Genomic DNA, 24,716 nt, shown 5'->3' with positions numbered 1-24,716 from the left:
TCTGGCAAGACCACCACAGAGCCCAGCACCTTCATCACCAGCCAACGCTGACTGGCACTTCACAGGCTCAGGTCATCAGACACTTCCTAGACATTAGAGCATGAAGTACACTAGTGAAATAATTAAAATAGAACATTTTGCTTCTCGTAATGCAAAAGCAAGCTTGGCTTTAGAAGGAGGAGTATTTTAATTATTTTTTATCGGTTACATCAGTAGCACTGTAAAATTTCAGTTTTCCCAGCAACAGAATCAATGGAGTATTACGTCTAAAATCTTTTCACAGAATCACAGAATGACACGAGCTGGAAGGGACCTCTGTGGGTCATCTAGTCCAACCCTCCTGCCGAAGCAGGGTCGCCTACAGCAGGCTGAACAGGACCTTGTCCAGGCGGGTCTTGAATATCTCCAGAGAAGGAGACTCCACAGCCTTCCTGGGCAGCCTGTTCCAGTGCTCCGTCACCCTCAGAGGGAAGAAGTTCTTCCTCATGTTCAGACGGAACTTCCTCTGCTTCAGTTTGTGCCCATTGCCCCTCGTCCTGTCTCTGGGCACTACTGAAAAGAGCTTGGCCCCATCCTCCTGACACCCACCCTTCAGATATTTGTAAGTATATATAAGGTCCCCTCGCAGCCTTCTCTTCTTCAGGCTGAACAAGCCCAGCTCCCTCAGCCTCTCCTCATAGGGCAGATGTTCCAGTCCCCTCACCATCCTTGTAGCCCTCCGCTGGACTCTCTCCAGTAGCTCTTCATCTTTCTTGAAGTGGGGAGCCCAGAACTGGACACAGTACTCCAGATGAGGCCTCACCAGGGCAGTGCAGAGGGGAAGGAGAACCTCCCTCGACCTGCTGGCCACACTCCTCCTAATGCACCCCAGAATACCATTGGCCTTCTTGGCAGCCAGGGCACACTGCTGGCTCATGGTTAACCTGTCGTCCACCAGGACACCCAGGTCCCTCTCCGCAGAGCTGCTCTCCAGCAGGTCCACCCCAAGCCTGTACTGATGCATGGGGTTGTTCCTCCCCAGGTGCAGGACCCTGCATTTGGCTTTATTGAACCTCATCAGGTTCCTCTCTGCCCAACTTTCGAGCCTGTCCAGGTCACGCTGAATGGCAGCACAGCCTTCTGGTGTATCTACCACTCCTCCCAGTTTGGTGTCGTCAGCAAACTTGCTGAGGGTACACTCTAACTCTTCATCCAGGTCACTGGTGAAGAAGTTGAACAAGACTGGGCCCAGTACTGACCCCTGGGGAATACCACTAGTTACCGGCCTCCAACTAGACTCAGCGCTGACTACATGCGGACTACTCCTGATAACCTTCTTTTCTTCCACTCGCTTGATGATGACCTCCAGGATAAGCTGCTCCATCACCTTTCCCGGGATGGAGGTGAGGCTGACCGGCCTGTAGTTCCCTGCGTCCTCTTTCTTGCCCTTTTTGAAGATTGGAGTGACATTGGCCTTTCTCCAGTCCTCGGGCACCTCTCCTGTCCTCCAGGACCTCTCAAAGATGATGGAGAGTGGCTCAACAATGACATCCACCAGCTCTCTCAGCACTCGTGGGTGCATTCCATCGGGGCCCATGGATTTGTGGACGTCCAGATCGCTTAAGCGATCCCTCACACAGTCCTCCTCGACCAAGGGAAAGTCATCCTCTCTGTGGGCTTCTTCTCTTACCTCCAGGGCCTGGGATTCCTGAGGGCCTGCCTTGGCACTGAAGACTGAAGCAAAGAAGGCATTCAGTAGCTTTGCCTTCTCTGTATCCTCCGTCACCAGGACACTCGCCTCATTCAGCAGCAGCCCCACATTGTCCCTAGCCTTCCTTTTGCTGCTGATGTAGTTGAAGAAGCCCTTCTTGTTGTTTTTGACATCCCTTGCCAGCTTCAATTCCAGGTGGGCTTGGGCCTTCCTCGTCGCATCCCTGCATGCTCTGACCACATTCCTGTACTCTTCCCAAGTGGTCTGCCCCTCTTTCCACTTTCCATGGACCTTTCCCTTCCACCTGAGCTCTGCTAGAAGGTCCTTGTTTAACCATGCAGGTCTCCTGCCTCCTTTGCTCGATTTCTTTCTCAGGGGCATGCACCGCTCCTGAGCATGGAGGAAGTGACGTTTAAAGAGCGACCAGCACTCTTGGACCCTCCTGCCTTTGACAGCCCTGGCCACGGGATTCCTCCCAGTAGCTCCTTGAAGAGGCCAAAGTTAGCCCTCCTTAGGTCCAAGGTTTTGATCTTGCTTATCGCCCTGCTTCCTTAGGGGTGACTCTGTTCAGAAGGCGCAGCCACTAATCCTATCACTCTAATCCGTAATCCAATTAACCCTCAGGCTTTCTCGCTGTTTTGTAATTCTGCTTTTTGGTTTGGGAGTTTCAGTTTTTAAAATATATTATGAAGGCCCTGAACATTATTGCTTCTGCTGCTGTTACTGTTCTTATTCTGAGCTGGTTTTCCGCGGTGACTGTGGTGTGCAAATACAGACCAAAAATACTCCTGCTTTTCTGAATGCATCCTTTAAAGGATGTGCTTTATTCTTCTCTCTGCTCTTATTTTCTTTAAGTCTTGCCTTTACCCCCGCTAAACAGTAATTTTTAAAATTACACAGCTCCATGCCATCTCAGACACAAGGATTTTGACCCATTAATTTGGTTCTCACGGCTGCAAGAACTGTCCCTTTGATCTCATTAGTATACAAAGTACACCAGTGATCACAGTGACTGCAGGTAATTCTCTGTTTGTGTTTGAGAAATTTGCTACACCATTAATCATCGTCCATCAGTTTGTTTGCCCACTTTTGTTCTTTGGAACAATTCTGCTTTGCATAACCAGAGTTCTGGCAAAAGGGAAGCGTTCAGTGTAACAACAGCAGAGACTGCACTCAGGCAGATTCCAGCATGTTACTGCAAGTCTGAAAAGACACTTCAGTATCCAGATCAGTTGAAGCCTCCTGGGTGGCGTGTAACTTCCCAGTTTATGTCTGTCGAGGCACTGGACAGCGTACTTAAGAGTAGAACATGGCTCACTCTTGACCAAGTTGGGCTTAGCCAAAGAGAAATGGTGAAAAAAATTAGCAGAGACTTTGCACTGCCACAGAATTTTCAGGCTTCAAACCATTCTTGTGGGGAATGTCAGCCATCAGTCCATGCTTCTTTGTCAACTGATAGCATATTTTGATGATGCTAATGACAAAGCACGGTGACATCCATTTGAAGTTCAGGTTTATCTGATGTACAATACACCACAGCAGTATTTGTTCACAAAGCAAAACAGGCGTTGTTAGAACACCCAAACAGCATCGACAAAGCAAACAAACACACAAAATGACAAGAATGCTTCCACCCCCAGAGCAGAAGTACCATTTTTCTACACCCATGACCAACATCAGTGAAATACCACCCCATCTTGCTACATTTTTCATGACTTGCTTCTGGCTAGTGATTTCTTCTGACACACCATCCAGAAACAGGGAGGGAAAACAAATCAATATTCTAGCTAATCTGAGTTGCTGAAGGCAGTTTGCTTTTTCCACATCATTTTAATTCTCTCTTGATAATCCATACAGCAGATTAAAATATAAAATAAAAATCTAAAATCCCTAACAGCAAGAAAGGGAACATTTTGCCATCAAAAATTTTTCCTGGACTGAAAGAAGTGTTACCTATGCTACTGCAGGATTAGAAAAGTTTCCAGTTTGTTTACCACGAATATTAAAGTCTTCTAGAAAAGTGTGACAGCAGGAGCGACACCGCATACAATGATAACCCATTAAGCATGTAATTTCTTCCCTCTATTTTTAATTCTATCCAGCCATGAGCTGTCCACTGTTCAGTGCAAGATTAATGAATCACACTCTAATTGCTTTTCACATGTCAAGCTCTACTCCAAGTCTTAGGGTTTCAAGAACCTAATGTCAAAACACTTTTTCCTTTGGCTATATCACAGGAAGCTAACTCCATCAAATGTAGTGATGCATTAGGAATAATATTAATTACATAGTTTCTGAAGATTTCAGTCTGTTCTACAGTTTGAGTAGATTGCAACACTTCGCCAGTAGTTTGAACAACACAAACTGATTCAGCCTTGTGAAGCAGGAATGGTAGCACAACAGTAACGCTTCCTCGGATGAGACCAGTACGATCACCGTCTAATTGCCAAATCAGCTAACTTCTTGCATTAATCACTTCTGTTCAGCAGACAGGCTTCTGGTGCATGATCGCTCAGACCCAGTGTGTTGGGTCCCTGCACGCACAGTACCTGGGAGAGCTTGTTTTATGGGGTTGGATTGAATTCCAGGACTTTGCTACTCTTAATCTGAGAAAGTTTCCCCTGTTCCTCCCTCGTACTGACAATGAGCCAAGTCAGGAAGGAGGACGGGAGCTCGGTATCTTTATCATACTGATACCAACACGGGGTTTTGACGCTTTGCAGATGACAGCCAATCCTCTAAACCAAACCAGCTTTTTACATCTTTTACCATCCTTGCTTGCTGCACTGTCTAAATGCAAAGCCGAGCTGTCTGCCGCATCAGCACAGCCCTTCTGCTCCCGCCTTTCATACTTCTTCTCTGCATGTGCTATACAGCTAGAGACTTTAGAGAGGAATATGAAGCCAAAAAGGTGGAGGCTTTTTAGAATCCTTTTCCCATTTTGTAGGGGTGACCATACAGTACAGCCACATTCTAGTGACTGCATTTTGTCTTACAGGCAAATGCTATGGCAGTGACATAAACACGAAAAAGTGATGGCTAGTTTGTGGTGTATCAATTATATTAATTTGACCAGAAGACTATGGAGAGGGACTTGCACTGCCCACTCATCAATAATTTACTCTTTTTTCACTACAGCCTAGAATTAGACAAGTCCCTTAAAGAGCTTGTAATAAATGCACCTCAGGCTTCCAGAGACTCATTCCTGCCCAGGAGTTTGAAAATAACTATCTTCAACTCAATTAAAAATTTGTCTCAATACATCATGCCGTTCCAAAATATTGAGCTAATTCAGATATGCTTCTACAGTTACACGGCCCTGAATAACTCTTTTTGTCTAAAGGGTCTTCTAAGTTTATAGCAGGCTAATAATTTCAGCGTCAGAGCCATTAAAATATTAGCAGTATTTGTTCTGTAGAAAAGGAAATGCAGAGGTACGTCCTACTGAACTAACATCTCGCCGACATTTTTGCTGTGGCAAAGGAATGTGTATCGGGCTAACGAGCAGACGCTGCACGCCGTGTTGCGACAGGTAACGCTCTGTCAGTGCAAACCAGACACAGCAGAGACGCGGCAGCAGCCTGACCGCTGCCTGCACAAATGGGAGTCCCTTGTTCCCGCTACCTGACTCTCTGCTGTCTCCTTTCAAAGAGCTTCAAGCAATCAAATTATATCAAAAATGAGTGAAAATTGGGCAGTTATTCCACCACTTGTCTGGAAACCAAGGGCTTGTGCCTTGCACAATGCAGCAGAAGAGCATGTAAGCACTATGTGTGGTGCTCAAAGTACTGCAGTTCACACAAGAAAACATTTTGGCTGAGCTCAGGGTCCCAGAGTTTCTTTTCTTTCCACTTTCTAGGGCAATCTTGCAAGTGACAGGGTCAGCCGCTAGGATCTGCGAAGTACAATCTCATTCCATCAGCACACAATTTCCCTTCACTTTTCTCCTTGTCACACTGATTCACTAAATCCACATATGGATTCTAGCTGTTAACTTTGAATAAAACCATCTGTGATACATCTTGAGGTGTTGCACGATTTTCACGAGCACATGCAGCAATCACAGCAATCACTGGGTTCATTACACCACATCATTGATTCTTGTACCACACCACAGTAATTTATCACAGAAGCAAAAAGAAACAAACCTAGATCAATCTGTCTGACACAGTTTTAAACAAAAATGATGTCTTCTTACAGTAACTGCTCTTAGGATCATAACGTAGAAGGAATGACAAAAACATCTGGAGGAAACAAGGGCTGTACAGTTCAACAACCACTCAAAACACGGAACATACTATAAACAGAGTTCATTAGTTCACATTGCGACAGATTTTTCCCCGTCTCAAAAAAAATAATCTCTTAAAGTCTGTTACAGATGTATTGTTTACGGTTTTTATTGCTTTGATAACAGGGAGGATTCAACCGCTGCTGTGACTCACGCCTGTGGTATGCAACAGCATCTGAAATACCAACACTCCATCCCCAGCACCTACTGCCTGACCTGCTTCAAGGGTCTCCCTCTCCCCGCCACGTCACATCTCATCAGGCAGTCCCTGAGAAAATGGGAATTTGGTAACTGCAGTATGTATTTAATACCTGAGGCAGGTTTGAAAAGCAGATTAGTCAGGTAAAGTGATAAGAAGCAGAAAGAAAAGGTAGGCAGGGGTAAGACTATTTCAACATTAATGAAGGTAAAACCCAAGACACAACCTTATTAGCGAAAATCACTGCCCTACACCAAAATTCAGTTATTAAATAGAAGTGACCTCATCATCAGTTATTCCAGTATCAGCCCCGTTATCTCCTTTGAATGACACACCTCCAGTGAACTAAAAGGGACATCACCTTCATGCTTACTCCTCCATGCACATGCTGCTCAGATTACCAGTCTCAATGAAAGCAGCCCTCAGACCACTCCGTGGCTCTGCAGGTTTATTACAGTCGCCAGTGGTCTCTTCATCGTAGCCATACCCTCACATGAATTTGTTGCACATGTCATTCTCTGGCTGTTATAGGCCTGTTAAATGTAAGTAATTTCTTAATATTGGCTTTCAAGTTTTTGGCTACTTCTTCAAGCTCCTTCTTAATCCTGATAATTCCAGTTAGCATTCATATTCCCTAGTTTATGCTTCTCTTACTGTCTTCATTAATTTTATGACTTTGGTTTTGAAGCAACTACAAAATACTAATCAATTAAATATTTCATCACTTGTTTTCCCAAGAAATTATCCTCTCTTACTTTTTAAGACGAGAATGCTGTCTATGGAAAAATGATTTCTGATGTATAAAAGACAACTAACCTTTAACTTGGTACAAAACCTGGACTCTTTCTTTAGAGGAGTCCAGCATAATTGCCTGAACAGTGACTTAAGAGCTCAGACAATGAAATGGAGAGTACCGTGTAGGCGTGCAAAAAGCTCTCTGAAGAGTTGTAAAAATATATTGCCATTTGAGTGTCACTTGATCACAAAAACATTAAAGCAATTAGATGCCACTGAGTTGCACAAAAATGGATACAGGTAAAATATAACACACAGTTTAATTCCTCAATAAATTCTACTATTGTTTATTAAAGGCACTTTCAGACACAAAAAGTGACAATGTTTCTGGAATCTACGAAGACAGCGTTTGGTGACTGTCCACAAAGACATACCTAGGACAGCCTACTTGACTCAAAACAGCCCCTCCTTCAGCCTGTGGCTACTGAAGAGAGAGGAAGAGTCCAGGTTCTCGCTGACCTGTGGGACATAAGTCCGTCCAACGGCTTTAATACGCATAGCACGACAGCCAGAAGGAAGCACAAGCTTTTGCTAAGTCACCCCAGTTTTCTCGCAGTCCTGAGCTTCCTAGGGACCAAAGGGTGGAAAGGAAATTCTTTAAGACCTTGTTAAGGACAAAACGTGCAAGTTTCTATCACCCAATTTTTCTGTGTTTACCCTTCTTCTAGTTATTTCTATCAAATCAATAATCCTAAGATAAACAAACATTATTTCATAAGCTTCTTAGGAAGGTTCAACATTACGCGGCCTGAAATACAAGCTTACAATTAATCTGTAGTGTCAGCTACCTTGTTTTTATCAGTAAGCATCCAGAAAAGTGATTGTATTTTTACTTCAGCTTTTTACAAAACACATGGTATTTTCTCTTCACTATTTTTCACTCATTGATTAAGCTGACACTTCCAAAACTAGTGTTAATTTAACTGTAATTTGAGAACTCATCTGTTCAGCTCGCCTATTTTAAATTAAGGTGACTAGACACCAAAGTAGCTTTCTACTTCTAGCAGAAAATGGAGTTTTCCCCTATGTACCACATGCAAAACATCACCCTTATGCAGAAATGTTCAGATTTGTTCACGGAAAGAAGTCTTTGCCCTCAAAACAACATTTGTGAGTCAAACACCAAGAAATCTTTATATCAGCTTCTGGCTTTGAGGGTTTTTTACTGTTGTTGGGTGCTGGTTTTTTAATAAAACCCAAGTATTTTCTACAAGGACACAAAAAAATGTCCAGGTAAAATAATCAGAAAGCGTTTAGGCTCAGATTATACCATGGTGTAAAAACAATCTACAAATGCAGGATACGGAACACGTATGTGGTGATTTTACCTTTGCTTTAGAGAAGTGTTACAGACTTGGACTCAACCTAACCAAGTCCCAGCTTGTTCTCCGCAAAGTTTTGAAACGCAGTTTTCATTAGGATCAGTTTGTATTTGCACCATCACATTTCATAGTTTTAGGACTCAATCTCCAGCTGGGATTGTCTCATGGTAGATATGTTTTACAGAAAACGGAAAGGCTACACAAGTCTCGGTTTGGTTATTTTCCTCCCACGAACACGTTTGAAGAAGAGTGAGGAGAGGAACGGGTTTGGGGTTTTGTTTTGGTTTTTTGCTTTGTTATTTTTGTGTGTTTGATCACCTGAGAAGCAACTCCAAAAGAAACTTGAATTGTTTTCCAGGCCAACAGACCTGTGAGCTGCACAGAAATCTAGCACATGGCAATGAAATCGATATATGCAATGGTGCTCATTTTTAGCTATAACGCACAAAGCTTCTTGGGAAATGAATCATGCTGAAGTACAGGTCTAATTTTAGCAGACTTGAGGAAATAAAGTAGTCCATTTGCTTTAGAACCATGCTGGGTGAAAGCAAGAAGTCATTGAAGTCGAAATTGTTATCTAAGTACTTTTATGGTGAAAAAACAAATCAAACAAAGAAGCGTGACAAAAACTGTCACCACAAAAAACGACCAGATTTTTTTTTTTTCAGTCAGCCTAGTTTCACACATATCTGTTTGGACACAAATGTATGCGTGTTGTACATGGAAGAGAAAAAAAGACAGGAGCGCAAGACGGACAGGTAGTTCTTCCTAATTAAGTTTCTAACCGGCAGCGCAACAGGCGCAAGCAGAGAGCTGCCATCAGCACGCCCTGGCAGTGCCCGCAGTCCTGCGGCAGTGGCTGACGTCAGGCATGCCAAGCTCCAAGCCTGACAACACACTCCCACACCCCAGTGCTAACGCAGGGACATGGCCCCTGCCAAAGCTCTCTACTCCATCAGATCAAGCAAACAAACAAGCAAAACAGTCTGATGAGCAGGTCCAGACTTGGGAGTTTTCCTTAAATACTTCATCAAACCAAAGGGGATGCTTGCAAATTCTCTAGCATTTCAATACTGGGATGCCAATCAGAATTGAGGTTTATGCAGTGAAAAAGTATCTAAATCCCTTCATTACAAAGTCAATCTTAATATGGAAAAGTGCGAGTGCTCCATGTTAGACAGGGTTATAACAGTTCAGTTCCTATCATCATTAATGAGAATGTCATGGCTAAATGCCACCACACCGTTTTGGATCTCCTACAGCCTAACTCAATTCCCACTGAAAACAGCAGCGATCAGATCATTCCATTAACTTCTGTGGCCTTTGGACTGGACTTCAGACTCTACTCGCAACGAGATGAAGTTCTCCATCAAGAGACCAAGCACTCCCACCTCCTGTTGCTTTTGGCACCTGCTTCCTAAAGCTAAGTATCCAAAAAGAGAGTAGGAGGGCCTGCCTCTTCTACACTTCAAAGCAAATTGTGGACTTTCAAAGGACTCTAGGAGATTTTGCCACCTAACTGCAATCATTTCCTTTGAAATTCTTGAGTAAATGCTTTAAGTGAAAAAAAAATTAGCTTCTTTCTTAAAATGCAAGAAATTAATGGTTATTATAGACAGAATATAATACAACACACATGGTTTTCTATTCAGATTTTGCCTTTTTTCATGTAGCACCCTGGGAAAAATTAACAGGTTTTTTCTGTGGTTGTAATATTACGCAGGACAACAATATTACAAGTTAACTGTTACAATCCAAGTAATAGTTCCCAGCAAAAGTATGCTTTTTCCATACATTTCATGCTTGTTTATAGTTATGTAGTTAGTCCTAAAAAGGACATAATTCTGCTGTCATCTTCAGAGTTGTGGGAAACCAAGTAATTTGAGACAGAACAGCACCGTCTCGTGACCTGAAGGATCAGGGCATCCTGTGTCTCCCTTCTCTCTTCTCATGAGAGAAGCCGTTTTCACACATCCAGCTGTAAAAGACCCTGGAAAACAGCAACCGTGAACTGGCATTCGCAAAGCCACAAATCCAAAACTGATTGGCTCTAGTAACTGTTTTATTAGTATATAAGGTATTCACTTGAGCAACAAAATGATTCTGATCGAGCACAAGACTGGGGTCCATGAAATCATTCACCACAAATGGAGCCCGAACGTGGGTATTCGGACATGAAGATATTCGGACATGAAGGTATTCAGAGTTGGAGATTATTACCGGTGGTGAACCGCAGCTGGGACCAAGAGGAGAGACATATGCACACGTGTGCACACACAAGAGGAGACATCACCCTTCACTGGAACGACCGAGGTGAGCAGCTGCGGATTTATAAGATGGGAGAGCCAGCTACAAAGGAGCAAAAGCTCCATCAAGAGATTTTACAGAGAATTTTGAAAGAACACGGGTTTGCAGTATCAGTTACAACGTCGGTTAAATTGTTAGTTTGGATAAGAGACTATTGCTCATGGTACCCTTCCTCAGGTTCGTATGATAGCTCGTTGTGGGCAAAGTTGGGGGAGGAACTGCAGACAAAAAAGGACTTGCAGCTCGAAGTCCCTGACGAAATCATTACAACTTGGAAAACAGTGTATACAGCTTTAAATGCTCTAAAACCCACAGAAACTATCTTACAAGCATCGGCTGCCCCTCCTCCGTTCTCGCAAAAGCAGGAACAGACCGAGCTGCAGTCTTCTGAAATATGTAGTCCTACGTACGACGAAACCCCTAACTCAACACAGGGAATGCGGGGGACAGATCCACCAGAATCTGACGACCCTTTTCATCCCAGAGAAATAGACACCTCACAGTCACAGGCCCTGGTTCTCATGGGGGACTTGAACCACCCTGACATCAGGTGGGAAGACCATACAGCTAGGCAGGCGCAATCCAGGAGGTTCCTACAGAGCATCGATGATAACTTTCTGATGCAAGTGGTGGAAGAACCAACAAGGAAAGGCGCGCTGCTGGACCTTGTGTTAACAAACAAGGAGGGACTGGTGGAGGATGTGAAGGCTGGAGGTAGACTCGGCTGCAGTGATCATGAAATGGTCGAGTTCAGGATCCTGCGTGGAGGAAGCAGGGCGATAAGCAGGATCAAAACCTTGGACCTCAGGAGGGCTGACTTTGGCCTCTTCAAGGAGCTACTGGGAGGAATCCCGTGGGCCAGGGCTCTCGAAGGCAGGGGGTCCATGAGTGCTGGTCGCTCTTTAAATGACACTTCTTCCATGCACAGGAGCAATGCATCCCCCTGAGAAAGAAATCGAGCAAAGGAGGCAGGAGACCTGCATGGTTAAACAAGGAGCTTCTAGCAGAGATCAGGCAGAAGAGAAAGGTCCATGGAATGTGGAAAGAGGGGCAGGCCACTTGGGAAGAGTACAGAAATGTGGTGAGAGCATGCAGGGATGTGACGAGGAAGGCCAAGGCCCACCTGGAATTGAAGCTGGCAAGGGATGTCAAAAACAACAAGAAGGGCTTCTTCAACTACATCAGCAGCAAAAGGAAGGCTAGGGACAATGTGGGGCCGCTGCTGAATGAGGCGGGTGTCCTGGTGACGGAGGATGCGGAGAAGGCAGAGCTACTGAATGCCTTCTTTGCTTCAGTCTTCAGTGCCAAGAAAGGCCCTCAGGAATCCCAGGCACCGGAGGTAAGAGAAGAAGCCCACAGAGAGGATGACTTTCCCTTGGTCGAGGAGGACTGTGTGAGGGATCGCTTAAGCGATCTGGACGTCCACAAATCCATGGGCCCCACTGGAATGCACCCACGAGTGCTAAGAGAGCTGGCGGATGTCATTGCTGAGCCACTCTCCATCATCTTTGAGAGGTCCTGGAGGACAAGAGAGGTGCCCGAGGACTGGAGAAAGGCCAATGTCACTCCAATCTTCAAAAAGGGCAAGAAGGAGGACCCAGGGAACTACAGGCTGGTCATCCTCACCTCCATCCTGGGAAAGGTGATGGAGCAGCTTATCCTGGAGGCCATCATCAAGCAAGTGGAAGAAAAGAAGGTTATCAGGAGTAGTCAGCATGGATTCACCAAGGGGAAATCATGCCTGACCAATCTAATAGATTTCTACGATGACATGACTGGCTGGGTAGATGAAGGGAGAGCCGTGGATGTTGTCTACCTAGACTTCAGCAAGGCTTTCGACACTGTCTCCCATAATATCCTCCTAGGGAAGCTCAGGAAGTGTGGGCTGCATGAGTGGTCGGTGAAGTGGATTGAGAACTGGCTGAATGGCAGAACTCAGAGGGTTGTCATCAGCGGCGCTGAGTCTAGTTGGAGGCTGGTAACTACTGGTGTCCCTCAGGGGTCAGTACTGGGCCCAGTCTTGTTTAACTTCTTCATCAACGACCTGGATGAAGAGTTAGAATGTACCCTCAGCAAGTTTGCTGATGACACCAAACTGGGAGGTGTGGTAGATACACCAGAAGGCTGTGCTGCCATGCAGCGTGACCTGGATAGGCTGAGAAGCTGGACAGAGAGGAACCTGATGAGGTTCAACAAAGCCAAATGCAGGGTCCTGCACCTGGGGAGGAACAACCCCATGCATCAGTACAGTCTTGGGGTGGACCTGCTGGAGAGCAGCTCTGCGGAGAGGGACCTGGGTGTCCTGGTGGATGACAGGTTGACCGTGAGCCAGCAGTGTGCCCTGGCTGCCAAGAAGGCCAGTGGGATCCTGGGATGCATTAGGAGGAGTGTGGCCAGCAGGTCGAGGGAGGTTCTCCTTCCCCTCTACACTGCCCTAGTGAGGCCTCATCTGGAGTACTGTGTCCAGTTCTGGGCTCCCCACTTCAAGAAAGATGAAGAGCTACTGGAGAGAGTCCAGCGGAGGGCTACAAGGATGGTGAGGGGACTGGAACATCTGCCCTATGAGGAGAGGCTGAGGGAGCTGGGCTTGTTCAGCCTGAAGAAGAGAAGGCTGCGAGGGGACCTAATAAATGCTTATAAATATCTGAAGGGTGGGTGTCAGGAGGATGGGGCCAAGCTCTTTTCAGTGGTGCCCAGTGACAGGACAAGGGGCAATGGGCACAAACTGAGGCACAGGAAGTTCCATCTGAACATGAGGAAGAACTTCTTCCCTCTGAGGGTGACGGAGCACTGGAACAGGCTGCCCAGGGAGGCTGTGGAGTCTCCTTCTCTGGAGATATTCAAGACCCGCCTGGACAACGTCCTCTGCAGCCTGCTGTAGGTGACCCTGCTTCGGCAGGAGGGTTGGACTAGATGACCCACAGAGGTCCCCTCCAACCCCTACTATTCTGTGATTCTGTGATTCTGTGAGGATGGACCTGATTTATACCCACCGCTAACTCCGGTGAAGGTTATGGCAACCCCCACCCCCACAGCAGATGAAATTTTACAGCCACAATGACAAAAATCAGTATCGCGTATGTCACTTCTTAAACCCCCCCTTTTGCTCCTAATCCGCTCCCTTCTGCTCCTACACCCCTCCTCTGGCTCCTACACAGCCTCTAACTCGTACGGGACCACTGAATGCTGTCGGACAGCTGAACATATTGTTAGATAAATGGAGGATTAATGCACTCAACAAAGGAGATGTTTCTATCCTTCAAGCTATGCCTGTAGTATATAAGCCTAACCAAGCCCCAGAGTATGCTTATTTACCATACAAGGTTATTAAGGAAGTTCGGAAATCCATACGAGAATATGGTCTCCAGTCTTCGTTTACTGTGAACCTTATACAGGCGACAGGAGAATTATCTGTCATGACCCCTTCTGACTGGCGATCAGTACTTAGCATGGTTCTATCATCTGCACAATATACCATCTGGGCATCAGAATATAAGGAACTTGTAATTGTACAAGTTCTGGAGAAAATTTCTGCTGAACTAGGTATTGGAAAAAACAAGTTGCTGGGTCAAGAAAATTACGCCACGGGGGGAGTGCAAGCGGTGCTACCAAGAGCAGTATTTATGCAAACCGTGGATTTAACTCTCCAGGCCTTGCAAAAGGTGCCAGATCTTGGCCGGCGAGAAACGTCTTTCGTATCAATTCGACAGGGATCTCAGGAACCCTCTGTTCATTTTTTAGATCGGCTACAAACTGCTATTATGAGGCAAATTGAACAAGAAGAAGTCGCTGAGATCTTGCAATTTCAGCTTGCAACCGCAAAAGTACAACAGGGTCCCTCTACAACAGTTGACATATCCAACCTGAGATCAAAGCAAGGTGAATTCCAGCCTAAAACCGCGCAGTCCCTCCGACACAGCACAGCCTGCAGCACCAGCAGTCACCGCACCAGACGGGTCAGCAAACCTCACACCTGCTGGGGCACATGGCCCCCCACGCGTCGCCCCTTCCCACTGAGCTGGTGAGCTCCCCTTGATCAGCAACCAGCGGCACGGCCCAGCCCAGCCCCCCCTTCACTGCCCCCGGCGTGCCCGCCAGGCCCGGCCCGACCCAGAAACGGCACGGCCAGAACCGTTTTCCTTGCATCCAAGCCCTTGGTTGGAAAAAGTGTGTACAGTATCGTTGCTGCAGCAGAATTCCTTGTGGACAAAGAGCTGGCATTAGGTCACCTGGTACCATCTACTGGCCCACGGAACACCTCTGGATTTGTCATTCCAAAAAAGTCTGGTAAATGGAGATTATTACAAGATCTACGGGCTATAAATGCAGTAATGAGCACAATGCAGCCACTACAGCCTGGTGTCCCTAACCCGGCTATGATTCCAGAAGATTGGCCTCTTTTTGTTGTTGATTTAAAGGACTGGTTTTTTACAATTTTTTTACACCCTGATGATTGTGCTCATTTTGCATTTTCTGTGCCTTCAATTAACAACAGCAAACCTACACAGTGACACCATTGGGTCGTTCTGCCTCAAGGCACGATGAATAGCCCCACGATTTTCCAGATAGTCGTGGATGCAGCGCTAAAAGAAGTACGGCAATCTTTCAATCAGATCTACTTATACCATTATATGGATGACATCCTCCTTGCTGCTGAAACACAAAATGTGCTGCTCACTGCTTTTGCCAAATTAGAATCGTCATTAAAGATCTACAGGTTACAGACAGCCCCAGAAAAGGTGCAGAGCAGCCCTGGAAGTATCTAGGACAGAAACTTTTTACTTCACAAGTGTTCCCACAACCATTGCGTTTTGTTCATCAGGTCACCACTCTTCATGATTTACTGAAATTATTAGAAATAGCTAATTGGGTACGACCCCTTTTAGGCATCACAAATGAAGAGATGTCCACTCTATTTACCTTGTTGAAAGGGGACTCAGATTTGTTAGCTTCCAGGAGATTGACACCAGAAGCAAAAACTGTCTTGCAGAAAGTTTCGGATAAAATCGCAACTTCATTTGGCTCCAGAATCAATGTCACCTTACCAATACATTTGTATATAATTTATGCTTTTTTCCAGCCTTATGCTCTTTTAGGTCAGTGGTATGTTAACACGCAGGAGTTGAAGACTCTGGAATGGATCTTTTTGTCTCATACGCCCATGAAAACATTAACCACAAAGGCAGACACGATAGTGTCCTTAATTGCACAAGGTCGGAATCGTTGTCAGCTATTGACAGGACATGACCCTGCTACTATTTATCTGTCGCTGGCTAAAGATGACTTTGTGGTATTAAACAGGGAATCCTTATCGCTGCAAGCCGCTCTAGCTAATTATTTAAATAAGATACGTTACACCCTTCCACAACATAAGCTGTTACATTCCCTCTCTCAAATTCTATTGCAGCCAAAAAAACGATGTGTTCCTGTTCCTATTAAAGGAGCACAAACAGTGTTTCTGGACCGATCAGGGAAAACACATAAGGCTGTAGTTGTGTGGAAACAAACTGATTTGTCAGATTGGCAAACATCTATTTTAATCGTTGAAGGATCAACACAAATAGTTGTACTATCAGCGGCCTTGCATGCCTTTGAATTGTTTTAGACTGAACCACTCAATGTTGTCACAGATTCTGCATATATTGTGGGTATTGTTCAATGCACTGAAGATGCAATGATAAAAGAGGTCAGTAACAAACAACTTTTTTCCTCGCTATTGAAATTAGCTACACTACTTAAAAATCATGTACATGTATATTTCATAATGCATATACGGTCACACACTACTCTACCAGGACCAGTAACTGAAGGAAATGCTGTAGCAGACAAACTGACAATGGCAGCAGTACTTCCGCACAGTTTTGAGCAAGCCCGATTATCTCACGACTTCCTTCATCAAAATGCCTCTTCCTTGCGCAAACTATTTGCTTCGTCCCGAGGGCAAGCCACAGAAATTGTTCGTGCATGCCCTGATTGCCAACGTATTACACTCGTATCATCATATACAGGAGTGAACCCTCGTGGTTTACAAGCCAATGAGTTGTGGCAGAGTGATGTTACACATATATCAACATTTGGTCGATCGCGTTATGTACATGTTAGTGTGGATACTTTCTCAGGATTTCTGATAGCGACGGCACATACGGGAGAAAAGGCATGCAACGTGAAACGCCACTGGCTAAGATGTTTTGCCACTATGGGCATTCCAAAAACAATTAAAACTGATAGTAGTCCTGCTTATGTTTCACGGGCAATTTCTATCTTCCTACAAGACTGGGGTATACAACATGTTACAGGTATACCACATTCTCCCACTGCACAAGCCATTGTTGAACATGTCCATGGGACCCTCAAAGCTACGGTAAACAAAAAAAGGGGAATCCTATGGGCAGTGCTACCCCACAGGAACAGTTAGACAAAGCATTATATGTACTTAATTTTTTTAATTGTGCTGATCAACAGTTATTTACAACAGCAATTGACCACGAATTCGGGATGGTCCCTCCATTTGTGGCTCAGCCAAAAGTACTGTATAAAGAATTTGGGGAATCGCAATGGACAGGTCCTGTACAACTAATAACATGGGGAAGAGGGTACGCCTGCGTTCTTTCAACAGGCCCTCGATGGTTACCAGCAAAATATGTGAAAGCATATCATGAGCTGTAAGAACGTAGCACAGAATCTGATGCCAGAGATGACCACACTCAATTTCAAGAAGCAACCTCTGACGTGGAAGCAGAAGAGATCCACTCCGGATGATCCTATTACACGGGGAAAACTGAAAAAATTACAGCAAATGCAAGTACTCTGAAGGCTGCAGTGGGTGCACCACCCACTCCGATTAATACATTTCTTCTATGTTTGGCAATTATCTCCCACAACAGCTCTTTGTATAACGAAGCAATCTTGGAGGACACGGTATATGTGATTTTAGAACTGAGTTTGCGCAGAAGAAAAGGTCAACTAGCAGACACCATGAGGAAAAGTATGAACCTTCATCTGAGGGCTCCCAACAACTGCCCAGAGGTGCCAATCGACATGTACAAAGGATATTAATATATGAAAAAAAAAGAAGAAAAAAAAAGGGGGGGGGAAATGATAAGCACTTCTCGGAAATGTAACGATTATGTATGTTAACATGGCATAAATATCTCATAGTTGTGTCTTTTTGGTACGCACATTTGGGTGGAACTATCCCCTGTGCGTCCAGCACTGCAGTAAAGAATGCCTGCTCTCTAGAACTCCAAAATTCAGTTTTAGAGAGTCAATTATTTTGCCGCTTTCCAGTAACAGATTTTGGCACCACAGATTGGACCCTGCTCCTGAACCTCCGTGATCCGAGGGATCGCAGGACCTCCAGCTGGCACCAAGGGATTCTTGGGGAGAACCTCCGATCCCTGGACCGAGAAGTTCTGAGCAAGGACCATCAATAAGGTAAAGGCATTCTTCTAGTATTATTTCTCGCTGCCTGCCTGCTAGTCGTAGTGAAAGCTTCACAGCATTGGGCTATATCCCTGGGGAGAAGCAAACGTACCCTTCCCAAAACAGAACTGAAACGAAAGTACTCTTCCTGAAACCGAGGCTCGGCAATTTGTCTGTTAAATGTTGAATATTATTGTAAGTCTCTGTCTATTTGTAATACCTGGATTTATGCTGAAACTTGGTGTGCTTGTGCGTGTCCAGTCCTGACTATGATTGTGTGTTTTCATGTGTTTGTTGTCATAGTGTTTGTATTTATGTGATCTGATGGATTTATTTAGTTTCTGCGATCTAACGGACTTGTCTGGACTGAGTAACTGCCTTTGCATCTTCTGGTTTGGTCAGTTCTGCAGGTATTGATTATTTCTGGTTCTTGACTTTAGATTGTTGTATCTGGATTCTGATTTCTCAGGCTTGCGGAAGCATTTGGTGCAGCAGGGAACAGATGGGGTGAACTCTGCAGATTTATGCTTTTATGTACACTGATTTTAGCTTATATAGTTAATGAGTTATGCCCTTAGATACATTGATCTTAGCCTAGGTGATTAATATGAATACCCAATACTAATTGTTATGGATGTTTGTATGTGTGATGAGTATACCTATAACCCAAACGCAAATTTACTGAGCTTATATCATTGATCCACCATTATTTCAACTCCTGACATGGTGGGATGCATACCCTCCAATCGGCAATAATGATATGTTGTGGTCAGGCAGTGCTTGGATCCCACCATCCACACAGAAAGAAAACTGGATGCAAGTAAACCAATCTACGCCCATATGTTAGATAACAGATTTGCCATCAATATCACAGAATCACAGAATGGTAGGGGTTGGAAGGGACCTCTGTGAGTCATCTAGTCCAACCCTCCTGCCCAAACAGGGTCACCTACAGCAGCCTGCACAGGACCTTGTCCAGGCGGGTCTTGAATATCTCCAGAGAAGGAGACTCCACAACCTCCCTGGGCAGCCTGTCCCAGTGCTCCATCACGCTCAGAGTGAGGAAGTTCTTCCTCATGTTCAGGTGGAACTTCCTATGCTTCAGTTTGTGCCCGTTGGCCCTTGTCCTGTTGCTGGGCACCACTGAAAAGAGCTTGGCCCCATCCTCCTGACACCCACCCTTAAGATATATACGTACCAGCCTCAGGCTAATTTGATCCTTCTTTACACCCAGCAGGTTATGGTGTGCACTTCACATCTCTATGTCTTTTTATTAGCATTTGTGTTCTTACGTCTGTTTTTAGTATTGGAGTTTGTGTGGGCCTCAATGAGAAGACTGTAGAAAGCTGAAGGCCGAACTATGTCAGCTCTTACTGTCAGCAGTGTCTGGCTAAACAAAAAAGGGGCAAATGTGGGAAACCATAGAACTTGAGACAGAACAGCACGGCCCCATCACCCTGAAGGATCAGCGCATCCTGTGTCTCCCTTCTCTCTTCTCATGAGAGAAGCTGTTTTCACACATCCAGCTGCAAAAGATCCTAGAAAACAGCAACCGTGAACTGGCATTCGCAAAGCCACGAGTCCAAAGCTGACTGGCCCTAGTAACTACTGCATTAGTTTATAAGGTATTCACTTGAGCAACAAAATGATTCTGGTCGAGCATAAGATTGGGGTCCACAAAGTCATTCACCACAATTGTGGCAGGTGTTACTTAAGGAAAGACACTAAAAATAATAAAAGGAAATGCTGTAAGGTACAACTATTTCGTGAAACTATTTTGTTAAGGTGTTGCTAGCAGCACTGTAACACCCTGGTCACTCAGACACCTTGATATAGATAAACTGAAAATACGCTTCACTAGGGATGTGGACTACTGGTCTGTGAGCAGCTCAAAGAATAAATGAAATACTGATGCATTTTTAGTTCAAAGTAACCCAAAATTTAATGGAACAAGAGAGCAGCTGTTCCTTCAAATCAAAACGAACTATGGACCCTCAGAGTCATTCCCTCTTTGAGCTTGACCACAAAATCTTTCCCATTTCCCAAGAACTATTTCCATAGTCAACAAAAGGACATTAAAGAAACCAGTCCCAAACAATCATGGACCAGAAAAAAAAAGTTCACAGATGGTAATATCAGTATTAAAAACACAAGAATTAATATTAATGAAAGTCCTGACTTTCTTTTTCCATTTAGCCCACATTTTAGAGCAGTTTACAATAGGCCATGACCTCCCTCCCAACTAGAATGGACAAGAAGCAAGAAGGAGAAAAGAAATCAACCAGCCAACAAGCTACTCACCAGATCCTCTGACAGGACACATCTCCAGAACAGACCCGAGGGCCCAGCACCGGTCAGACTCACAGCAGGACTGCCTTCTGGTGAACCTATCGAGAAGCTCCTGTGCACAGCTGCCATTCACTATGTTGGAGAAACACGTCCTTGCCCTCTGATCTGAAAGTCAATTGAAAAAGAAAACAAAAAACAGTAACACTGTAATAAACCAAAGCATATAAGATTTGTTCTCAACCCGGTTGGAAGGTGAAGGAGGCCCCCCCCTTCCCTCTTACCTTGGTATTTGCTGTATTGTTAATGTACAACCCTTGCATAACCACTTCCTTAATCATTGTCGAAAGAATAAAGCGGGGATTTCTATGTATTGGGTCAACATGACCAAATAAGGAAAGGAACTGATCCACAACGCGGAGGAAGACTACGGCCTTCATCCTCACGACCACCAGAGGGACCAGAGCGACCCCCTAGCAACAGCATGCGCAGCCACAGAAAGAGACCAGGATGTGCTACGTGGAACCGGAACTACTGAACTATAAAAAGGGACTCTGGGGGAGGTGCGGTGCGGACCGTTGGCGGAGCAAGAGACTCCCCGGCCGCCCAGCGCTGTTTTGCCTGCTTCATGGCTTGCTTAAATACATTCTATTGCTAATAAATTCACACTTGATTAATTAACAATTGGCTCCTCAATTTGGATTCATCACGGGAGGCGAGCATCTATAACAACACGAACTCTCAAAATTGCTTTCCCCTGTTCAACTCCTGTAACAACTAAAATGTTTAAGAAGTTGTAGTAAAAAAAAACCCTAAACAAACCCCAAAATATCCCAAAACACATCCAATAATTCTCTGAGGTGACCAGCACACACGCATTCCGCATTTGGTTTACTGCAGGATCACATATTTGCAGTGACACCAGCCTTGCATCAATCCAGCAGGCAATCTTCAAGTCTGCTCAAGCTAACAGGAAAGAAATACGGATGATACAAAAGATACAAAGCAATGTCAATAGAAACTAAATACAAATCTATCAATAGCCTACTACCGCAAAACCTGAGACATTTCATGTAATAGCTGCAACATCACTAAATTCATTTAATTCATTCTGCCTTGGTGTAGATGTATCTGACTGAAGAAACGCTATCCAGCCTGCTCTGCTCGGTAGACTGAATGTACAACAGTACTGTTAGTAGTGCCATGTGAAAACTACTCTACATAAATACGTCAGTGTTCATTACATTCTAGTTCCTTCAAGGACGCATCCTAGATCTTTTGTTGTTACACTCCTGAATGCTGACAAGGAGAAAAGCTCAATGAATTTGGAAAGACATGGGACTATGCACATCCTCATACTTGGATTAAAAGCAAATATTTATCTTAAACTGTGAAGAATAACGTAACTTGTATTCATACAAGGATTACATTCTTCACTCTTCTTCCTAGTAAAGGAGACATGATAATTCCAGAGTACACAAATTATACTCCAGTGCTATGAACATCTCAGAGCACAAAAACTTTCAGGCACATCTTCATTTCAGGGAAGGACACTCTGTGGCATAAGAGCCTGCCTCGGCAAACTAGGGCACGTGATTTGTGTGCAATTGGTTTGGGGACCTGACTTTACAAACCAGACTCTAAAACACGCCCAAAATCCATAGAAATACTGATCCTGTTGGAGATGATAGGTTCTCAGTACTCCTGAGGATAGCCACAACATATTTCAGGTTTGGCACTCCTCAGATGAACCTGGGTAACAAAAGCTGGCTACTTTCTGCAAAAAATTATCCATGTGAAATCACTTGTAGGTCTTGTGGTGCTACTGGCTTACATCATTTATCTGTAATTCCAAAATCCCTTTAGAATTCCCATCCCCTTCCCAACATGACAACACAGTGCTTCGAGATGTCTGAAATAAGAACCACGACAAGAAATCTACAAAACATACTATTCTTAGCAATTGTTAACGATTTTACACATGGTATGCAGGTATTTTTTAGTTAATTCCTCAGAATGGATTATGCCATCTATTTGGCATGTGCCGCTGCACAAAAGAAATTACCACATGTGAAAATGAGCATACACCTTTTTTAATACTATAGAAACAGGTTTGAAATAAGTTGTCCTGTAAAAGTTGCAATCTACTGAAATCTAATATTTGGTTTGTTTTATTATCTGCTCCAGTCAAACTAGCGGCACCTCAGCATACATTACTCAGTGCCTTCGCAGTTTGTATATGTGCCTTACATTGGTCTCCACAGGGTGAATTAACCTATGTGAGGTGGAACTTGAAATACCAAGTAAGGATGTTTGCTCCTTTAGAACCAAAGACAGCTTAGCTTTTGGTTTCATCAGATGTGGATTAGAGAAACAAATATACTTAACACTTCCTATATTTGCCTAGACAACAAGGAGATATTCATTGCTTATTTCCTAACAAGATCCAGATCTCAGGCAGGAGTTCTCAGACTACAATAAACTCGACACAGAGGAATCCCCTCTCTCCACGAAGATGGCTGCACTGCCAATCATCATCGGAGGAGGATGTTATGAAGTTTAAGTAGCTGGATCAGAGACACGAGTGACTTAGCACATAGTGAGGTCCTGCGACGGGGCAGGGAGTGCTAGATGGCTGGGACAGGAGGTCTGCTGCCGCTGTGTGTAAATTGCCCTAGTAGCCTGGAGAGCTCTAAAAGCCTGCAGGGTGGAATACCTGCCAATACAGCGGGAGCCATCCACGGAGGTGACATAACCCTGCACGCAGACGCAGAAATAACTTCCCACGCTGTTGGAGCATTCGCTGCCTTCACAGGCTCCTGGATGCTGGTGCATTCATCAACACCTACCCAAAAAGGAAAGCACGTCAGATAATGAGCGCAGCACTTGAACACATTGTATTAAAAAGAGGAACAGACAGCTTCTCTGAAATAAAGCTATTACTCAACTCAGATTAAATAACATTTTGCTGGTATTTGCATACTGCAGATAATTTTGTTTCACATCTAATGGAGGCTTTCCTTATCCACTCAAGGGGTGCACCACTTCAAGTCACAGAGTACGTCAGAGCAGTTTCGGAATTGCTCTAAATGACACATACTGAGTGCCATCTCTAGGAAGCACACAACAGCAACAAGGCAATCTATAACAATCTGACTACTAAAACCAGCACGCACTTGAAAACTGGAAGTTTCCCATTGTTAAAAATTTTATCCTCACACGAGTGGGTTACACTAGGTTTTGCTTTATTCACAACTCAGAGTTGGGCCATCACCTCAGTGAGTGGCAAAACTTAACTCGCTAGACCAGTTTATATACATTTATTAAACCGATTACATCAAGGCTAGAATCTTCATAAGTTTCCTAAGCAACCGTTCCGTTCCTTTGAGTACATCATTTATTAAGTTCTTTCTGTTCTTCTGTCTTCATAGAATTCTCCCTCGCTGGTTTCAGGGTCATCTTGGCTTCTTTAATTAATTCTATTAGATACAATCCATACAATTAATTTCTATCCCAATTGTAAGATACCAATTGTATGGTTTCTTAACACAGTTGTGTCTACACAGCTGAGTGTACGTTCTAGTTCTACGATTTTATTCTATTCTATAATCAATCTTTATAATCAATCTCTAACACCCTTCACTCCATTTGCCACAGGTACCTGCTACTTCAAAGGCAGTAATCTTAATTACAAGAACACAACACCTGGTCTTCTACCAAAGGAAATCAAATTCCAAACTAGCTGGTCAGACAGTAAAAAGCCCACTGAGGTCATGAGTAGCTGGAGTTTGTAGCTCTGGCAAGTGAAAGACAGAGGAAGGAAGTAGTCAGACGCTTCTGCAAAGCTGCAGGACATAGACCATCCTTCTCACCTGGCTACACGCACAGGAGTTTAACACTGTCTAAGGCTCTTGTCCAAGAATGACAGGGAGATGGGAAGGGAGGAAGGACCTTCCCAAAATCCGGGCAGTGACCAGAGTGGAAGGAAGACTCCTCAGTCTTCTCCACGCGGATAGAAAACCATGGTTTTAACCAACTAATATGGAGAACCCTTGTGGAAGAATAATTTTCTTACTTACTGGAGCAGTATCAAGTCAGAGGCTTTTTTCTTCCGCTAGTTTTTCAGCTAAATCTCTGTCTCGCCTTCCCTCTCCCTGGTTCTTGCATGCGCAATTCTTTCAGCAAGATCTCTGTTCCCTCTCAATGGGAGTTCTGAGACTTTCCCTCAGGAGGAGCTATTTTTAGGACAGCTGACTGAAAAAGGTACTCAATTTCCTCCCTTCTCCCTCCCAAAATACATAAATTCAATGCTCCCGGGGAAAATGCTCCAGAGACAGGACGAGCAGATGCTGTCTTAAGGGTGAAGAAGACCGGGGGCATGAACGGCTGTAGTTCCAACCTTGCACA

General features: G+C 44.5%; 1 protein-coding gene across 1 annotated transcript in view; it reads right to left on the bottom strand.

Moving 5' to 3' along the window:
• LOC142364595 (uncharacterized) overlaps window positions 1–24,716 on the bottom strand; it is a 142,434-nt gene that overhangs the window by 98,477 nt on the left and 19,241 nt on the right. Inside the window, exons 4-5 of the mRNA XM_075444420.1 lie at window positions 23,026–23,154; window positions 20,325–20,477 (exon numbers count right to left, since the gene is read on the bottom strand). Coding sequence (XP_075300535.1) covers window positions 20,325–20,477; window positions 23,026–23,154 — 282 coding nt within the window. The remainder of the gene's footprint in view (window positions 1–20,324; window positions 20,478–23,025; window positions 23,155–24,716) is intronic.

Source organism: Opisthocomus hoazin, chromosome 2 (genome assembly GCF_030867145.1).
Source record: "Opisthocomus hoazin isolate bOpiHoa1 chromosome 2, bOpiHoa1.hap1, whole genome shotgun sequence".
NCBI classification, from domain to species: Eukaryota; Metazoa; Chordata; class Aves; order Opisthocomiformes; family Opisthocomidae; genus Opisthocomus; species Opisthocomus hoazin.
This window is presented reverse-complemented; position numbering and strand designations above follow the sequence as displayed.